The sequence below is a fragment of the Hemiscyllium ocellatum genome, chromosome 30 (assembly GCF_020745735.1).
Source record: "Hemiscyllium ocellatum isolate sHemOce1 chromosome 30, sHemOce1.pat.X.cur, whole genome shotgun sequence".
NCBI lineage: Eukaryota > Metazoa > Chordata > Chondrichthyes > Orectolobiformes > Hemiscylliidae > Hemiscyllium > Hemiscyllium ocellatum.
Genome location: NC_083430.1, coordinates 9,979,596 through 10,001,054, shown reverse-complemented (window position 1 = coordinate 10,001,054; position 21,459 = coordinate 9,979,596). Strand labels below are relative to the sequence as shown.

General features: G+C 45.6%; 1 protein-coding gene across 1 annotated transcript in view; it reads left to right on the top strand.

Annotated features, from left to right (window-relative positions):
• Positions 1–1,940: 1,940 nt before the first annotated feature.
• The window catches only part of oscp1b (organic solute carrier partner 1b), a 79,896-nt gene continuing 60,377 nt past the window's right edge, over positions 1,941–21,459 (top strand). Inside the window, exon 1 of the mRNA XM_060847375.1 lies at positions 1,941–2,265. Coding sequence (XP_060703358.1) covers positions 2,154–2,265 — 112 coding nt within the window. The 5' untranslated portion in view covers positions 1,941–2,153. The remainder of the gene's footprint in view (positions 2,266–21,459) is intronic.

Below are 21,459 nucleotides of genomic sequence, written 5' to 3'. Positions count from 1 at the left end.
AGATAAAGAGCGATTAATAAACTTGCATTTATATTCTGCCTTTAAGATAGAAAGTCCAAGGTTTTGCTGAGGCATGGTCAGATAAAAAGGACATTATCAGCAATATTCAAACAGCTGACCAAAAGCTGAGGCAGATTGAGAGTTCGATAAGACCATAAAGTATAGAAACAGGAGTAGACTGCCTGGGCTCCTCAAGTCTGCTTTGCCATTCAACAGGATCAGGCCAATCTGACATTACTCATGTCTATGTTCCTGCCCTTTCCCTATTGGTTCCTCTATTGATCAAGAATGTGTCAATATTAAGTATGGTATTAATGGAGTTTTAAGGGCAGCATAGTGGCTTAGTGATTAGCACTGCTGCGTCACAGTGCCAGAGACCTGTGCTCCATTCCAGCCTCGGGCAACTGTGTGGAGTTTGCACGTTCTCCCTGTATCTGCATGGGTTTCCTCCGGATGCTCCAGTTTCCCACCAAAATCCAAAAATGTGCAGGTTAGGTGAATTGGCCATGCTAAATTGCCCAAAGTATGTTCAGAGATGTGTAGGTGAGGGGCATTAGTCAAGGGTAAATATAGGATAATAGGGGAATGGGAATGGGTGGGTTACTCTCTGGAGGGTTGGAGTGGACGTGTTGGGCCGAAGGGCCTGTTTCCACACTGCAGGGATTCTATGTAGAGAGGTTTAGGGATGGAAATGGGTTTGGCAACAGAAGGAATGCTGGTGGTGCAGCAATTATAACTGGAAATGCACATAGACTGGAATGAAAGGAGCACAGCTATGATAGAGGGTTTGGGGGTTACAGGGGACAAGGAGGGAAAAGGCCAAGGCTGGATCTGAAAATAAGGACAGAAATTAAAATTGCTGCTATAATCAAGTGGGAGCCAGTGTGGGTCAGTCAGCACGACGTGGTAAGTTTATGATTAAATTAAGTCAATCCCCGGTGCTGGCTGGAAAAGGGACAGTCACATAGGGGTTTATTGTCGGCTAACACCAATAGACCATCCCTTTAACCCACCCCTTTAACGGCAGCACGCAGACAGCGGATTGTTGATTGGTGCCGGCGTGATTGCGTCACCGCCCTGACAACCAGAGCGTCAAGGCAACGGGGAAACCCAGCCCCCAGCCAGGACCCGGATTCACAGAGAAACCCCCACCCTCCAGGACAGAGAGAGAGAGAGAGAGATCCCCACCCCCCTCCATCCAGACAGAGAGAGAGAGAGAGAGAGAGAGATCCCCACCCCTCCAGGACAGAGAGAGAGATCCCCACCCCCCAGGACAGAGAGAGAGAGAGAGAGAGATCCCCACCCCTCCAGGACAGAGAGAGAGATCCCCACCCCCCAGGACAGAGAGAGAGAGAGAGAGAGATCCCCACCCCCCTCCATCCAGACAGAGAGAGAGAGATCCCCACCCCCCCAGGACAGAGAGAGAGATCCCCACCCCCCCCAGGACATAGAGAGAGAGAGAGAGATCCCCACCCCCCCAGGACAGAGAGAGAGAGAGAGATCCCCACCCCCCTCCATCCAGACAGAGAGAGAGAGATCCTCACCCCCAGGACAGAGAGAGAGATCCCCACCCCCCTCCATCCAGACAGAGAGAGAGAGAGATCCCCACCCCCCAGCACAGAGAGAGAGAGAGAGAGATCCCCACCCCTCCAGGACAGAGAGAGAGATCCCCACCCCCCAGGACAGAGAGAGATCCCCACCCCCCTCCATCCAGACAGAGAGAGAGAGATATCCCCACCCCCCAGCACAGAGAGAGAGAGAGAGATCCCCCCACCCCACCCCCAGGACAGAGAGAGAGATCCCCACCCCTCAGGACAGAGAAAGAGAGAGATCCCCACCCCCCAGGACATAGAGAGAGAGATTCCCCCCCCCCCCCAGGACACAGAGAGAGAGAGAGATCCCCACCCCCACCAGGACAGAGAGAGAGAGAGATCCCACCCCTCAGGACAGAGAGAGAGAGAGATCCCCACCCCCCAGGGCAGAGAGAGAGAGAGAGATCCCCACCCCCACCAGGACATAGAGAGAGAGAGATCCCCACCCCCCAGGACAAAGAGAGAGAGAGAGAGATCCCCACCCCCCAGGACAGAGACACAGAGAGAAAGTACCCTAACCCCCAGGACAGAGAGAGAGAGAGACCCCTGTCCCTAGTGAAGATGTCACTGCGGACACTGCCACTGCTCTTCATTAACCTGGGTGGGGAGATGCTGTACATCTTGGACCAGCGGCTCCGAGCCCAGAACATCCCGAGTGATAAGGCCAAGAAAGGTACCTCACCCAGGGAGAGAGGGCTGTTGGGGAGGACATGCACCCTCTGTACACTGCCCTTATGGCCTTCACACTGACATCTCCTTCCTCCTTCTCAATACCCCTGTCCTTCCTCCATTTCCGCTCCCCCATCTCTCCCCATCCATCTTCTCCCCCTTCATTTTCTCCTCCTCCATCTCCCCCGCCACCATCTTGCTCCCCCGTCTCCCCCTTCCATCTCTACTCCCCCATCTCCTCCCTCTCCATTGCCCCACCTCCATCCGTCTTCCCCCTCCCCTCCCCCCCGTCTTCACCCTTCCTTCCCTTCATCTGTCTCCCCCCCCACTTCCTGCCATCAGTCTCCCCCTTTACCTTCCTGCTGTTTGTCTTTGTTCTGTTTTGCCCACTCCATTTCTTCCTCACTGTCCTGTTCCCCCCTTCCACTCTCTTATTCTGTAACGTTGGTTGGGTTAAAGTTATTTTTAATTAAAGTTGTTTGGACATGTTAGGACACATTTCTGGGACTTGAAGTGAGACCTTGTGGTGCGGGGGTGGGGTGGGGGGGGGGTGTGTTGAATCTTGCTGCACTACAAGAACCCCTTGTGTTTCACTTGAGTTATTGTTTGCCAGATTTTCATTGTTACTATTAAGACAGGGAGTCTGCAGTTTCCCGTGGCTTTATCTATATGCTATTGATTTAGGTAAAAACAATGACTGCAGATGCTGGAAACCAGATTCTGGATCAGTGGTGCTGGAAGAGCACAGCAATTCAGGCAGCATCCAACGAGCAGCGAAATCGACGTTTCGGGCAAAAGCCCTTCATCAGGAATAAAGGCAGTGAGCCCGAAGCGTGAGGAGGGTGGGGTGGTGAGAGAGTAGCATAGAGTGCAATGGGTGAGTGGGGGAGGGGATGAAGGTGATAGGTCAGGGAGGAGAGGGTGGAAAAGAAGATAGGCAGGTCGGACAAGTCCGGACAAGTCATGGGGACAGTGCTGAGCTGGAAGTTTGAAACTAGGATGAGGTGGGGGAAGGGGAAATGAGGAAGCTGTTGAAGTCCACATTGATGCCCTGGGGTTGAAGTGTTCCGAGGCGGAAGATGAGGTATTCTTCCTCCAGGCGTCTGGTGGTGAGGGAGTGGCGGTGAAGGAAGCCCAGGACCTCCATGTCCTCAGCAGAGTGGGAGGGGGAGTTGAAATGTTGGGCCACAGGGCAGTGTGGTTGATTGGTGAGGGTATCTCGGAGATGTTCCCTAAAGCGCTCTGCAAGGAGGCGCCCAGTCTCCCCAATGTAGAGGAGACCGCATCGGGAGCAACGGATACAATAAATGATATTAGTGGATGTGCAGGTAAAACTTTGATGGATGTGGAAGGCTCCTTTAGGGCCTTGAATAGAGGTGAGGGAGGAGGTATTGGCACAGGTTTTACAGTTCCTGCGGTGGCAGGGGAAAGTGCCAGGATGGGAGGGTGGGTTGTAGGGGGGCGTGGACCTGACCAGGTAGTCACGGAGGGAACGGTCTTTGCGGAAGGTGGAAAGGGGTGGGGAGGGAAATGTATGCCTGGTGGTGGGGTCTTTTTGGAGGTGGCGGAAATGTTGGTGGATGATTTGGTTTCTGCGAAGGTTGGTAGGGTGGAAGGTGAGCACCGGGGCGTTCTGTCCTTGTTACGGTTGGAGGGGTGTAGTCTGAGGGCGGAGGTGTGGGATGTGGACGAGATCCGTTGGAGGGCATCTTTAACCACGTGGGAAAGGAAATTGCGGTCTCTAAAGAAGGAGGCCATCTGGTGTGTTCTATGGTGGAACTGGTCCTCCTGGGAGCAGATACGGCGGAGGCGGAGGAATTGGGAATATGGGATGGCATTTTTGCAACAGATAGGATGGGAAGAGGTGTAATCCAGGTAACTGTGGGAGTCGGTCAACACAGTATAACTAAGAATTGATTTGCATGTCTTTGTTGTCATTTCATTTGGTAAAGTTGGTGTTTTTGCAAGGATTGTGAAAGGATTTGGTAAAGTTGGTGTATTGATCCTCTGTGGTGCTGGTAAAACACAGCAGGTCAGGCAGCATCAGAGGAGCAGGAAAATCAACATTTCGGGCAAAAGCCCTTCATCTGCTGTATTGATTCTCCAACTGCTCAGATTAGTTGATAGTCGGTAGGCCTGCACCAGTTGGCTTTGGTGTTCATGACCTACGGAGAAAACATTGTCCAGGGGCTTTTGCGTTCAATGGCTGGTGACGTTTGCATCTTTGTGGGCATTTGATGAGGGGAAGGCTGACTTCATAAGAATTGCTGCCATTGTCTGTTTTGATTTCTGGCATTTGCAGCTTGCAGTCTCAATGCTGCCACCTCTGAGAGTGGAAATGGGATCAAAGGTGTTTTAAAATAATCACACATTAGCTCTGAATGGTGACCAAAGCAGCAAAAACCATCAGCGCTGGGGGGTGAGAGGGCAGACAGCTTTATGACTGCGGTGCCTGCAATATTGGAGCTTGTCCTGTTCCTACCCCTCATCGGTGCATTTTTCAGTTTAACCTTTTGAAACCCATGATTATTTTGTAACTGCACCTTCTCCTTGAAGAGTGTCATTCAGGTGGTGAAAGGTTTGTGGAGTGGCTGTGTTTGACAGAATGCAAAGTGGTCCTTCCTTTCATCTTGGAATCCTGTAAGAAGAGGGTTTCATTTACTTGCATTTACACACCTTGTCTGGGCTAATTTGTATGGTAGCATTTTAATTCATATTGCTGTCTCTGGTGGCTGCGCACTACAAAAAGGTAAGGAATTGGCCATTTGACCCTCTAAGCCCCGAGGTAAAAACAATGACTGCAGATGCTGGAAACCAGATTCTGGATTAGTAGTGCTGGAAGAGCACAGCAGTTCAGGCAGCATCCAAGGTGCAGCGAAATCGACGTTTCGGGCAAAAACCCTTCATCAGGAATAAAGGCAGTGAGCCTGAAGCGTGGAGAGATAAGCTAGAGGAAGGTGGGGGTGGGGAGAAAGTAGCATAGAGTACAATAGGTGAGTGGGGGAGGGGATAAAGGTAATAGGTCAGGGAGGAGAGGCTGGAGTGGATAGGTGGAAAAGGAGCTAGGCAGGTAGGACAAGTCCGGACAAGTCATGGGGACAGTGCTGAGCTGGAAGTTTGGAACTAGGGTGAGATGGAGGAAGGGGAAATGAGGAAATTGTTGAAGTCCACATTAATGCCCTGGGGTTGAAGAGTTCCGAGGCAGAAGATGAGGCGTTCTTCCTCCAGGCATCTGCTGGTGAGGGAGTGGTGGTGAAGGAGGCCCAGGACCTCCATGTCCTAGCCCCCTTGCCATTCAGTAAAATAAAGAAAGATCATCCACTTGCTTCCCTTAGTACCAAAGAAATCTGTCAATCTCTATTCTAAATAGAATGAATAGGTGAGCATCCACAGCTGTCTGTGGTAGAGAATTCCAAACCTTCACAATCCTTTGAATGAAAAAAAGTCTAGTTTGAGCCTTAAACTGACTCACTATTCCCATGAATTTACTCTTTGATTTTAAGCTGTACATAGCCAGGAGAAGATCCTCCAGATATATACTTTGTCAAGCCCCTTAGGAATTTGATGTAACTTACCTCTTATTTTTCTAAACTCCACTAATATAGGTGAAAGTGAAGATTGCACATGCTGAAGTCTAGAGCCAAGAGTGTGGCACACTGGAAAAGCACAGCAGGTCAGGCAGCATCTGAGGAGCAGGAGAGTCGATGTTTTGGTGAAGGGCTTTTGCCCAAAACATCAACTCTCCTACACCTTGGATGCAACCTGACCTGCTGTGCTTTTCCAGCACTACACTCTCGACTCCACTAATATAGGCCTGATCCACTCAGTGTCTTCTAATGGGCAATGCCCACATCTTGGCTATCACTCAAAGAGACCCCTTTAGTTGTACTTCGTCTAAAATAAAATAATCCTTACGTAAGGAGAGCAAAACATGTCACAATATTCCATGTGATTTTCACCAAGGTCTGTATATTTTTAAGAAAATTTAGTTTCTCATAGACTGGGCTAATGAGATAGCTCTGAAAGCCAATATTATCCTGTTTGACTGTTTATCCAACTGAATTGATTAACAAATTTCTCCATATTACATGGTGCCTGCCAAGTTTTGTCCGTTTACTTAATGGTCTATGACAGTGACATCAGGTTAGTTCACTATGGTAAAGTTGTGAAATGAACCACCTTGTCTCATGTCTAAATCTACTCTGTAGTATTTAAAATAAAAACAGTAAGTGCTACAGAAACTCAGCAAGTCTGGCAGCATCTGTGAAGAGAGACAGTTAAAGTTTCATGTCTAAAATGACTTGTCTTTGCTTTTATTTCCGAATGTATTCACTGAGTTGGAATGTTGTTATTTATTGGTTTTTCCTCTTCTTGCCTTTCTTCTAAGTTTTTGATTCATGTTGTGGAAATAGTTGTGCTGGTCTTCAAATATGGTCCATAGGGGGCAAATCAACTTTCTGCACTCCCTGCCTCAGAACAAGACATAATAGAAGATAAATGTGACAAATGATAGATTGATCCAATCCTTTAAAACTCTGCACCTCCCTCTCCCTATTTAAGATGTTCACTGAAGTTTATTGCTATGACTAAGCAGCATATCTGTGTCAATTGTTTTCTGATGATACTTCTTTGTAGCACCTTGGAATGTTCTACTACGTCAAAGATGCTAAATAAATGCAAGTTATTATTCTTTACAGAGGATTTCTAGTGCAGGAATAGGCCATTTGGCCCAACGTTGTTGTGCTGCTTGACAGGAATCTCTTCCTATTCTGCCTTCCTCCTTTGCATATATTTCCTTCTCATAGGGTCACAGAGATATACAGCATGAAAACAGACCCTTTGGTCCAACTCATCCAAGCCAACCAGATATCCTAAATAAACATAGTCCCATTGGACAGCATTTGGCCCATATCCCTCCAAACCCTTCCTATTCATATACCCATCCAGATGCCTTTTAAATGTTATTATTGTACCAGCATTTACTATTTCCTCTGGCAGCTCATTCCGTACACACACCACCCTCTCTATGAAAAAGTTGACCCTTAGGTTCCTTTTAAATCTTTCTCCTCTCACCTTAAACCTTTTGGACTCTCCTACCCTGGATGAAATACCTTGTCTATTTACCCTCATGATTTTATAGACCACAATAAGGTCAACCCTGTTGCGCCTGCCACACAGTGTTTAACTTTTATGTTGAGCAAAAAAAACTGTGAGTCGACTCTTAATAATAATAAGCAATAATATTAATTTATTTGACATAATTAATACTATCACAACAAAATACACTATAAAGTAACAATGTACACTGCAAATCTATTGTCCTTTAACTTAACTCTGGATGATTATATACTACCACAGGAGATCTTGGCCTTGATCCACGTGGCGATGATTGTCTGGTCTTCTCCTGCTGGTCTCAGGGGTGTCTTCTCCTCTCGGTGGTTTGTCTTGAGTTACTGTCCTGAGTGTGGTTTTGTGGTGATTCTTGTACCTGAGAGTCTTTGCGCCCTTTCTGGAGGACCTTTACCATTCACAGTGGATCGATCGGGCTCAATCACCCTGATTGATCAGACCCAACCAGGCATGGGCATGTTGATGGCAGGGTGGTTCTTTGGCATTCATTCCTGGAGATGCTGGGCCCACGCAGCCTCCTCCAAATAAGGGTGTGAGGTGGTCCCGAGTCTGGTGACACATCCTGATGTTTCCGATTGCCCTGAAGATGATATTGTGTTGACTCTATTCAAACCTAAATTTGGGTGTGTATTGTAGGGTCTGCAGCTACCAGGTTGATTGCAAACTGTCTATTGGTAGCTGCAGCCTATCTGGATTGTGTAGTATGTTCATTAGCGCAGTCACTTTGGTCAAGGCTTATCTCAGTTTCCCAGCATGCCTTGGTCATTGCCCAATCTTTGTAAATGCATCATAAATTCATTGTTTTGGGCAGCCCATCTGGCCACAGTCCCTCATGATCCTGAACGCGAAGTGTGATGGATTACATAATCAGAGAACGATTTCCATGTGATGACTCCATGATCATCCAGGCTCAAGCAAACCACAACACGCACTAAAGCAGCGAAACTCTGACGGATAACCTGGGAAATTAAAATAAAAATAGAAACAATACAGAAAACAAAATCATAATGAAAATCAAACAGCATAATACTGGAAAATAAAAACAACATCATAGCAGACTTCATCTAAATGGAACATAAAAATATACTCGTACTTAATGGCTGACCAAGCAAATGTAGTAAATTATCAAAAATAAGACATTGGAGAAATAAACAAATACAAAAAAAATTCATAACGAGAAAAAATATTTATAATGGAAGTCGAACAAACATTGTAAACCCGAGAATATTTTATATAAACAATAGGATAACTGATATTTACTAGGCTAACAAATATTTATCCCTGTTTGTTTGTGTTTCGTATGTGTGTTCCAGATGATGATGACAATCCCAATGAGGTACATTTTGATTGCATTTCATGCGGTGATGGTTGTCCTGGGAAGAGATCAAGGTTGTTTCTGTTGTTATCCTTGTCTAATATCTGAATAGTTTTGAACAGATGTAATGCTTATGCCGTTAACTGTTCCCCACTTTTTTTTCAAAAACAAAACAAATTAACAAAAAGGAATGTGAACCTCATGTGAAATGTTAAGTTGGGTATTTAGAGGCCTGGTAGGCTCCAACCTTGATTTCTGGTGGGAGGGGGAGGGTGGTTTAAACAACCTGACCATGAAGTTGTCAGGAAAGACTGAAATGAGGTGGTCAACATGACCAATGACTTAAATGTAAGTGAAGATGGAAATGATGGTCGTCATGACCAATAGAGTCACAGAGATGTACAGCACAGAAACAGACCCTTTGGTCCAACTCATCCATGCCGACCAGATGACCTAACAATCTAGTCCCATTTGCCAGCACCCGGCCCATATCCCTCCTTGTCTAATATCTGAATAGTTTTGAACAGATGCAATGCTTATGCCCTAACATTTTAATTGCTGCATTTTAATGGGGATGCATTTTAATTGCTGCAGTTGTATCAGCCTCCACCACTTCCTCTGGCAGCTCATTCCATACATACACCACCCTCTGCCTGAAAACGTTGCCCCTTAGGTCTCTTGTTTATCTTTACCCTCTCACCCTAAACCTATGCGCTCTAATTCTGGACTCTCTCCAACACGCCCCCATGATTTTATAAACCTCTATAAGATCACTCCTCAGCCTCTGACGCTCTAGGGGAAACAGCCCCAGCCTATTCCACCTCTCCCTATAGTTCAAATCTTCCAACCCTGGCAACATTTCTGTGAATGTTTTCTGAACCCTTTCAAATTTCACAACATCCTTCCAATAGAAAGGAGACCAGTATTGCATGTCTTATTCTCTGGGAAGCCGGGGGCAGTTAGTGGAGCCTTTGGCTTTGATCTTTGAGTCGTCATTGTCGGCAGGTTAGTACCAGAGGACTGGAGGATTGCAAATGCTGTGCTCTTGCTCAAGAAGGGCAGTAGAGATAACCCAGATAATTATCGACCAGTGAACCTTATGTCTGTTGTAGGAAAGGTTTTGGAAACGATTGTAAGAGATAGGAATTATAATTATCTAGCAAGCAACAGTTTGATTGGAAGAGAGTCAGCATGGTTTCGTCAAGGGCAGGTCATGTTTCACAGACCTCAGTGAGTTTTTTGAGAAGGTGACCGAACATGTGGCTGAGGGTAGGGCAGTTGATGTGGTGTACGTGGACTTCAGTGAAGCCTTTGATAAGGTTCCACATGGTCGGCTTTTGGAGAAAATGCAGAGGCATGGGATTGAGGGTGATGTAGCAGTTTGGATTAGAAACTGGCTTTCTGTAAGAAGGCAGTGAGCAGTGGTTGATGGAAATATTCAACTTAGATTCTGGTTACTAGTGGTGTGTCACAAGGATCTGTTTTGGGACCAGTGCTGTTTGTCATTTTTATAAATGACTTGGACGCAGGCATTGGTGGATGGGTTAGTAAGTTTGCAGATGACAGTAATGTTGACGGAGTAGTGGACAATGTGGAAGAATGTTGCAGGTTGCAGGGGACTTGGATAAACTGCAGAATAGGGCTGAGAAGTGGTAAATGGAGTTCAGTGCAGATAAATGTGAGGTGGTTCACTTTGGGAAGAATAACAGGAAGGCAAAATACTGGGTTAGTGGAAAGATTCTTGGTAGTTTGGATGTGCAGAGGGATTTTGGAGTCCACGTATATAGATCCCTGAAAGTTGCCACCCAGGTTGATAGTGCTGTTAAGAAAACGTACGGTGTGTTAGGTTTCAGAGGTAGAGGGATTGAGTTCTGGAGCCGTAATGTCATGCTGCAACTCTACAAAATGCTAGTGTGGCCGCACTTGGCATATTGTGTACAGTTCTGGTTGCCCCGTTACAGGAATGTTGTGGAAGCATTGGAAAAGGTGCAGAGGAGATTTACCAAGATGTTGCCAGGTCTGGAGAGAAGATCTTATGAGGAAAGGCTGAGGGACTTGGGTCTATTCTCATTGGAAATAAGAAGGCTTAGAGAGGATTTAATAGAGACATATAAGATGATCAGAGGATTAGATAGGGTGGACAGGGAGAGCCTTTCCTAGGATGATGATGTTGCCTTGTACAAGGGGAGCATAGCTGCAAATTGAGGGATGATAGATTTAAGACAGATGTCAGAGGCAGGTTCTTTACACAGAGAGTGGTAAGGGCATGGAATGCCCTACCTGCCAATGCAGGTAACTCAGCCACATTAATGGCATTTAAATAGTCTTTGGATAAGCACATGGATGATGATGGGATAGTGTAGGGGGATGGGCTTAGATTAGTTCACAGGTCGCGTAACATCGATGTCCGAAGAGCCTGTTCTGCACTGTATTGTTCTATGTAATATTCCAAAAGTAGCCTAACCAATGTCCTGTACAGCTGCAACATGACCTCCCAACTCCTATACTCATTAGTCTGACCAATAAAGGAAAGCATACCAAACGCCTTCTTCACTATCCTATCTATCTGCGACTCCACTTTCAAGGAGTTATGAACCTGCAGTCCAAGGTCTCTCTGTTCAGCAACACTCCGTGGGATCTTCCCATTAAGTGTATAAGTCCTGCTCTGATTTGCTTTTCCAAAATGCAGCACTTCGCATTTATGTAAATTAAACTCCATCTGCCACACCTCAGCCCATCTCCCCATCTGATCAAGATCCTATTGTAATCTGAGGTAACCTTCTTCGTTGACCACTACATCTTCAATTTTGGTGTCATCTGCAAACTTACTAACTATACCTCCCATGTTCATATCCAAATCATTGATATAAATGACAAAAAGAACAGGCCAGGAAAACCTTTCCAGTCCTTTGGATAACTGGCTGTGAAAAGTCAAGGGTGAGTTATGAAACCCTTGAGATAGGCAAGTCCAGCTATACTGTTGTTCCTGGAAAGTAAATGCGAATTTGTACTGGCAAGACCAATTTAAGTGTATGGACCAGAAGCCATTACTGATATCAAGTACTGTGAAGTATTTCGCTTGTGGGGCTTGTTTCATTATTGTGTCTGAGGTGGTGGCTACTGTTGGTGTAGTCAGAGGCGTGACTTTATTAAGTTCTCGATAATTGATGGTTAAACGCCATGAGCCATCTGGTTTCCTGACCGGCCAAACTAGAGTCTTATCACTGGAGGCTACAGGTTGTAGCACTCCTTGCTGTAACAGACCTTGTTAATCACCTTAGCCACCTCCAACTCTGCCTCTCTGGGGAATCCGTATTGTCTTTGCATTTTCTAGTCATGCCCCTCGATTATCACCTCTCCCGGGATACGCCTGCAGTCATGCTTATGCTGGGCAAATACCCGTTTGTGTTTCACAATCACCTCTCGCATAGCTAGATGCTTGGTTACTGTAAGGGGATTAACCAAAATTCTACGATTGTGTTGATTTGACTCGCCTGCTGAAATGATGGGTGGGACATTGCTAACTGGAGACAGTTGCCATACGCAGGTTTCACTGGATCAAAAGTAAGATTGTACCTCGTCATGTAATCAGTGCCAAGGATGTGTTCTGCACTTGGGAGAAGGTTGGCTAAAACAGCAGGGTACTGGCATGTAATGTTGCCTAGTTTAAATTCTATCCGTTCTGTTTTGTGCCCTTTCTGTGTGCCAATAAACTTAAAACAATACTCCCTGTGGTCCACCAAGGTAGATTATTAAATCGCGAGGTGTTCAGGGTTGTGTGGGAACCTCTGGATTCCCAAAGGAATTCGACAGTTTGGCCTCCTACCTTGCCATTGACTAGTGATCTACCTACATTCCCCCTCTTGGTATTGCAGACCCATATTAGAGAGGTAGAAGCCTGACACTGTCATGCGGATGTCTAATAGATTTGGAGTGGGGTGTACGTGGAGTTGGCTCGTGTCCATGACATGGACTGGAACCTGCCAGCTTGGGCCTTCTAATATGAATGGTGACTCCTTCTATCACCCCTTGGTCCCGCTGCGGTCGGTGGTCCCTGTGGCTGTGAGTGCAGACGTGCTTGATCTGTACGTTCTCGTTCTGTGTCCTGTGCGCCTGCAGAGGGAGCACCACACTGGCTGCCATTTGTTCTCCTGTTGTGCCCCTCTACCTCTCCCTGTGGATGTGTAGGGTGGAACTGGGTTCTCTTCATAAGAGCTCCCTCCTCTTCCTTCATTCGTCCACAAGAGACCTGGTTGGAGGTTCACAAAGGAAGCATTTACCCTCCTTTCTCTGCTTTACTCCTGTTTAATTCATGGGCTTCTTTCTCCCATGCATGGGTCATTCTCTGCAGAATCCATGCCTCATCCATGGCTTGGCTCTGTGGGACCGAAATTATACATGCGTTCCTGCTCTCTTCGGTGGAGAAACTAAAGTTCTGGCCCACACTGCTGAACCGGGCTCGGATAACTGAAGAAGGGCTTATGCCCGAAACATCGAATCTCCTGTTCCTTGGATGCTGCCTGACCTGCTGCGCTTTTCCAGCAACACATTTTCAGCTCTGATCTCCAGCATCTGCAGACCTCACTTTCTCCTCGAAGATTTTAACCTACTGCGAATCCTCTTGCAAGGATACCTTCCTTGAAGAAGCTCTCTTCCTCCCTCTACAAGGATTTCAGTGAGTCCCTCTCTCACTGCTCACCCCAGGTCATCTCCTCTGCACAGAAGCTCTTCAGCATTCCTGAAGAAGGGCTTATGCCCGAAACGTCAAATCTCCTGTTCCTTGGATGCTGCCTGACCTGCTGCGCTTTTCCAGCAACACATTTTCAGTTCGGATAACTGACCCCTATCTAAATCTCCGTAGACTCTCGTAAAGTGCACCCATAAGCAACTGGTAAAGACATTCGGGTGTTTCCCCTTCTTTTGTCTGTGTTTGTTTAACCCATCTATGGGGTCTCCCTTATTGTACCCAATTGCTATTATGATCACCTTTTTTGTGTTGGCAAGGGTTCTGTCTCCTATATTTAATGGGCCTGGGATCACGACTGCACTGACTGGCTTACACACATTACAGTGAGTTTTACTTCCTCTGTCTTGTCTAATTCATGTAAAACCGTCTGCCCTTTCAAAGAACATAAACGAATCAGCTGGTGGTTCAAATGCAGGAATCTTTTTCCCCGATCTCTGCTAACTGCTCCACTGTAAATGGGGTGGTCTATGTGATCGCTGGGGCTTTGACATCTCGACCTGTCTCTCAGTAGTGATCGGATTCATCGTGACAGTGGTTGTCCCCAGGTGCACTGAAGGAATTGACTCTTCTGGGAAGGGTGGGGGTAGACCCCAATCCTCTGTGCACATGGCATACTGGTGTGTGTCTTCCCTGAGCTCACCCCAGTCTGTCTCCAGTCCTTCTCCTTCCTCTTTAACCTTTCCACATGTGCAAATTATTCCGTTGCGGATTGAGAGCTGAGCTTTTAATTTTCTCCATTTCCTGCAGGTTCTTGGTATGGTTTGTGGCTACATGTTTCTTTTCCCCCTGTGTCTGGTGCAGTACTTTGACTACAGCTCGCAAATCTGCACAGTTGTTTCTCAATTGCCTTACTTTGTTCTCAGTGGCCTCTTTCTCTGACACTGTACACTGGGTATCTTGGTATGGTTTTTCACACTGGGTTTGGAATTGCTTCATCGGGAGTGGGTTTGCATGATTTCTGTGATCCTGAGCTGCGTTTTTCAGCTTTAAATCTGTTATTTCCTTTTCACATCTTGCAATTCCTGACAAACGGTTTTAATTCCTGCTCTGTCCCAAATAATTGTCCTAGACAGCACATTATTGCTGTGATCTTCTCAAGTTTGGAAGTCCACTTTCCTTGAGTTCATACAGATGTGCAGCATGGAAACAGACCCTTCGGTCCAACTCATCCATGCTGACCAGATATCCCAACCCAATCTAGTCCCACCTGCCAGCACACGGCTCATATCCCTCCAAACCTTTCCTAACTAACTGTACCTCTAATGGTCACATCCAAATCATTTATATAAATACCAAAATGTAGTGGACCCAGCACAGTTCTCCTAAAGTCATCCCAGTATTTCTGTCCGAGGGATCCTGGACCTGTTCCATCATTGCAACAAAATTCTGCCCATATGGGCCACTTTTCCTTACTAATATACTGCCTCAGTTTTGTTTCCCATGTGGGACAATCCTCTTCTCCAATACCTTTCTCTGCCATTTCCAATTAAACTGTGAGGTATTGAGGATGGATCAGATTGAGGGTATGGCTTTTGCCATGCTCCAGTCCTAATCCCACCAGGTTTCTACCGACTTTCGGTGTTTGACCTTACCTATCCCACTCAGGCACACAAAGGAAAGTCATTTGCTGGATCAGGAGTAAACACCTGTTGATGTTATCTTTAAAGAACAGCTGAGTTTAGACCTGCTCAATTTGTCTCAGTTCTCTTATGCATGTCCCAAAAAGTTTCTTATGAATCAAAGTGTTTTACACGCTCAGTAAGATCAATGGAAAGAAGACAACTTGTTTTTTGAAGGATGAGGGGGGTGAAAGAGAAAAAGAAGTGTCATTCTGTGTTGCAAAAAAACCTTATTTTACATTTATTTCTTCATTAGTAGTGCATGAAGTTATTATCATCAGGCTACAGTAGCTTGTAAGTAATATAATTATCTTTTTAAAAAGTCATTCACTTTTTTCTTGTGCATCTTGTAGATGAGTGGCCAGAGGCAGACCGACAACAAGGTATTGTACTTTGTTTTGTTTAGCTGCATAGTTGCACCCTGTGCTGCTCCACCTCAGCTCTCTTTCTAAATAGGTACATCAGATTGTAGAGAGAGTATTAGTCCCTTAGCCCTGGATTTTATTGTTTCTTTTCTTAGAGGAAGAGGGCAGAGCTGATGGTCATGAGAAATCAAATCCTGTTCGCTGTTTAGCTTGAAAGTAGAACAGAGTTAATGCACTGTTCATGCCAGCAAGCTACTGTCCATAGCCATTCTGTCTGACCCTCAGCAGTCAGGAGATGGGAGCACTTGTGCTTTGGTGAGGTCCACTTGTCACAAAGTGGCAACACTGAGACCCATTGTAATTTCATGCAGCATCACCAGTGTCACCTAGAATAGACTTAAGAGAAACATCATGCCATTCCAATTGAGAGATTGCATCTTTGGAAGCAGTGCAGGCTTTCTGATGCATGGTACACATGTTGAAAACCAAAATGTGTTATGTTAGCCCAGTGTTAAATTTATATCAGATTCTTTGACATTCTTGATGGAGACCAAGGCTGACTGTGATGTCTGTAAACATAAAATTTAAAAATAGAAGTGGATTATAAGACAGTGGGATTTCTGATCCAACTTTGCTATTCAACCTGCAGACAAAATGGGGCATGGTGGTATTATGGCATACTGACCTCTACATCGCTGAGGCCAACGCCAACTTGACACCTCTTTCTGCTGTCCCCTTGATCATGACCCCACCTCTCATCACCAAACCATCATCTCCCAGATGATCAACAACCTCATCACCTTGAGAGATCTCCCATCCATAGCCTCCAACCTGATAATTCCCCTGATGAAGAGCTTATGATTCTCCTGCTCCTTGGATGCTGCCTGACCGGCTGAGCTTTTGCAGCACCACTCTGATCTCCAGCATCTGCAGTTTTCCAGCCTTTTTTCTGTCTCCTACCCAAAATCCACAAACCTGACTACCCCGGTTGATCCATTGTCTCTGCATGCTTCTGCCCCACTGCACTCATCTCCTCTTATCTCGATTCCATTCTTTCCCTTTTGGTCCAGGAATTCCTCACCTATGTTCGGGACACAATCCACACAAAAGGCCTCTGTTTTTTCTTCCTCCCTCTCAGGTCCAACCAGTCCCCCTCCACCAACACACATTCACTTGATCCTTGCCCTCAACAATTTTTCCTTTGACTCCTTCTACTTCCTACAAACCAAAGGATAGCTATGGTCAGCCGCATGGGTCTAAGCTATGCCCATGTCTTTGTAGGATACATGGAACAGTCCCTCTTCTGCAGCTACACCAGTGCCATCCCTCACGTTTTCCTCTGCTGCATCAATGACTGTATCAGTGCAGCCTTGTGCTCACACAATGAGCTTGAACACTTCATCTACTTCACCCACATCTTCCACCCAAATTCACTTGGACCATCTCTGACACCTCCCTCCTCTTCCTGGACCTCTCCTTCTCCAACTTCAGCAACTAACCCAATACGGACATCTATTTCAAACCCGCCAACTTCCACAGTTATTTTGACTACACCTCCTTCCACACCCTGCTCCACCCCCCCGCCCCTGCAAAAATTCAGTCTCATGCTCCCAATTCCTCCACCTCCATTGTATCTGCTCCCAGGATGAGGGATTCCACTCCAGGACATTCCAGATGTCTTTCTATTTCAAGAACAGTAATTTCCCCTCTCCTGTGATTAATTATGCCCTCAACCGCATCTTCTCCATTTCCCGCACCTCTGCCCTCAAAACCCCTCCTCCTAACCACAATAAGGATAGAATCCCCCGGTCCTCACATTCCGCCCCACCAATCTCCGAATCCAACGCACGATCCTCCAGCATTTTCGCCACCTACAGTCAGACCGCACCTCCAAAATGATATTCCTTGACCCACCCCATCTACTTTTTGTAGGGACTGTTCACTCCGTGACTCCCTTTGTTCGGATCTTTTCCTGAGGTTTCACGCACACCATCTACTGCAAGCGTTTAAAGTTTATTAAAGCCTATACAAGCTAAGTGACCCACTTTGACCCTCTTCGCAGGCGTGCAAAGTCGAGTCAAAGAGGCTCCGAACGAGAAAAGCACATCCCCTTTATACAGGTCAGTTGGCAATGCTGACTGATACTCTGGCCACTCCCCCACAGTCACTCCTGCACAGTCACATATGCCCCCAGGTACAATGGTAGAGTGAAATCATCCTGGGAGATAATGCAAGTGTAAATACCCTAATCCTGAGGAATCGTTATGCAGACGATTTCCTGACTCAGTGATTCCCCAAGACAATAATGTAGGTGTGATATATCTAGCTTCAGGGGATGGCTATGAAAGCATGGAAGGCACTGAATGATAGCTGGCTAGGTGAATGCAGCATTCTTTGCTGCTTCTGCTCCCGCTCTGCTGTTCAATGTAACAAAGCTGTTTTGATGTTAGCTTGATCAGTGAACCTTCATATCCCTTAAATGATCAAAAGGTGTAAAGCCCCCCACCGTTTAATGTTTGTAGGAAGGCCGCTGACGGTAAGCATACCGACCTCCTCTTCACTATTGTTAGCTTCTTCCGGTTTTCATGCTCATGACTGAGGAGCAGATTGAATCTGTTGGATCAGGTTGTGGAGGGCTGGATGGTGGTCCAAAGGCATGTGAATGGAGAAACTCGAGAGACAATGTTAGCTGCTGAAAATAGCTTTGCATTTTCTCCCTCATTGCTTCCTTGCCAAGGTGGATATCAGTATGAAGACAATCACACATTTAATTACACCAAATTGTGTCTACCTATTTCAACATTGCTTGAATTTGCAATATGAACAGGGTCAATGAAGTCTCAACAATAATGGCAAAAACCTAAACAGCTCAGCTTGAAGTTCTAATATTCTAACATCTTAACAAAACATCAAAGTAAAAATGCACTCTTCTTTTTGTGAATTCTCTGTATTAAAAACGCTGCAGTAAAGATATTATAAAACAATACTCTCATCTGGCTAAGACCACTGACACAGCAGTTTTTTGAAACAGGCGTTTTACAATTTCAAACAAATCGGGGCTCAAGGCCCTCAATCGATTTATTTTAAGGTTACATGTTTGGTCATTTTGAAAAGGACCTAATGTTGTACAATTTCAATGTAAAAACAAAATCTGCCCCACTACACAGTACACAAAACACATTGAATTGAGATCCTAATTCAGATAAGGCAAAACAGTTACTAAAAAGGATTTTCTGAATGAGTATTTCAGCAAACCAAAATATTTAAGTATCAAACTCCCAAATCCCCCCTTGACTCAAATATTAGTACAACCTTAATTTCAGCGTTTCTCATTTTTTTTCATCCACTTGACGAAATTACATTTAAAAAAAGAAAACCCTTGCAACGGGCCAAATGGCGCCACAGTCCAAGCCACTCCCCTTCCCCAGAACACAGCCCAGAAGCTGAGACTCTCACAACAAAAACCCGGACAAAGCTTCCCTGGCAGTCAATGTACTTTACTGTTGCGATCTGAGTGGACCAGCCCCACTTTCTCTCCCTTTCCCCGGTAATACCATGTTGTCCTAAAAGTACTTCTAAGGGAAGCTGTGGGGGACAAAGGCAATAATTTTAAGAAGTACCAAATTCTATTTTTTTTTAATGCTCTGTAGCCTCAAACCTAGTGTCTGGAGAGAACAAAAACACCTTTTCAAGTTACTTCTCATGGAGATCCTAACCCCAATCAAAACCCTGGGGACCCTAACTCCGATGTAACCTGGGATCTAACCCCGATTTAAAATCCTCGTTTGTGCAAAGTGGCTCATAGATGTGCAAGTGTGTGAGTTACCTCAAAGATTCCATCACCACTGAGTCCCAGGAGATGAGGGGTTGATTGAGTAGTAGGTTTACAGAGAGCGAGAGATCAAGGTGAAGCTTACCTTGTCGGCCCATCTGTCTCACGCAACCAGCACTCAGACAATTGATTAATCAGTCCACCTGGAAGCTCCGTGTATGTTGGAATCCCATTGCTGCCACCATGTGTTAGGTTCTTTTCCCGAGGTTTCGCACATGAGATGCAATTTGCACACACCAACTACTGCAAACAGTTAAAGTTATTAAAGCCTGTACAAGCTAGGTGGCCCCCTTTGACCCTCTTCGCAGGTGTGCAAAGTCAAGTCAAAGAGCTCCCGAACAACGAAAGCACATCCCCTTTATCCAGGTTAGTTGGCAATGCTCACCGATACTCTGGCCACTCCCGCATAGTCACATATTTTCCCGGGTACAATGGTAGAGTGAGATCATCCTTGGAGATAGGGCAAATGTAATTCCCCAATCCTGGGGAATCATTATGCAGACAATTTCCCGACTCAGTGATTCCTAAGACAATGTAGGGATGATATACCTAGCTTCGGGGGATGGCTATAAGAGCATTTCTGAATGGAAGGCACTGAATGGTAGTTTGATTTGATAATACTAGTAGCATAGTAAATGGGGTTGGAAGCATCTGCATTCCTGCATGAATGTTGTCCCCACACACTTCTAAGATGTTCAGCCAGTGCAGTTTAACCCTTTAATATTACATATGTCCAGAGAGATATTACAATTTAATCTTTTAACGTTCCACCTTGTCAGTTCCAAACTCCCCACCAGCCTCTCCTCCACACAGCACCTTTTCCTGCAGTAAGTGCAGCACCTACCCTTTCACCTCTCCTCTCACCTCCATCCAAGGCTCCAAATAGTGATTCCAAATTCAGCAGAGGTTCACCTGGATTTTTAACCTGGTCTATTGCATCCTTTGCTCCCAATGTGATCTCTACATCAGAGAGATGAAACACAGATTCGGGGACCTATTTGCAGAGCATCTGTACGTTCCAACCAACACTACCTTCAGTTTGCCAGCCATTTCAACTCCAACTCCCACTCCCTTAGCACCATGTCCATCCTGGGCCTCATTTCTCTTGTCAAATGAGGTCACATGCAAACTGGAGAAACCCCTTGTATTCCACCTCAGGAGCTTACAGCCCAATCGCCTGAACAGACTTCATCAGCTTCAAAATTGCCTCTCCCCCAAACTCATCCCATATCCATACCTCCCTCTCCTCCCCACCCCCTTCACCTGACCTAACCTGTCCATCTTCCTTCTCACTTATCCGCTCCACCCTTCCCACTGACCAATCACAATAACCCCCACCTGCATTCACCTATCATCATCCCACCCACCTTTCCCGCACTCCACTCTCCTCCCTCTATTTATTTCTGAGCTCCCTTCCCTCTTCCCAGTCCTGATGAAAGGTCCCGACCCAAAACGTCAACATTCCTGCTCCTCTGATGCTGTCTGACCTGCAGTGCTCTTCCAGCTCCACATTTAATCGACTCTTGTCTCCTGAAAGTTGTACGTACATATTTCATTATAAACGTTTCTAACCTCCTGTATCTCTGCAATGAAGCTACAAACTGAATTGCTACAGTTGGATGCTCTTTACACACTTATTAACAAAACATTTTTTGAAAGCCTGGTGTAATTTTGGTACTTTCAGCTCATGCTCATCTTTATTCCATTCCAATGTGATCCTGTTGTCTATTCAGGTGAAAAACAGATTGTGGAATGGAAACTTTCATGATGGTTGTCCTTCTTCCCAGTAAAGCAAAAGAGAATCTTCCTTTCTTCTGCTTTCCTGAAAATGTGTTGTACAAATATTGGAAAAAAAATGACATGTCAGCAATATTTGGACAGGCAACTTATTTTTTTTCCCTCTCCTGCAGATAGACATTGCAACCTATTTAAAATGTTGGTAATTATGGGCATCCCATAGGCCTCTGACTTAATGCTGGGAATTGGTAAGCTGGTGAAAGATCTTATCTTAACATTGGCTGAATGATAGACTGTGCCACATGCAGCATTATTCAAATATAATGAGGTCAGGCCAAGCTCATTTCATGTTTAAATATTGTTATCACATTTGCTGGATCACAGTCCATTTGTCTTCATAAAATGGGGATTCTCTGCCAGGAGCCACTGTCTAATATAAATGTTGTCAAATTG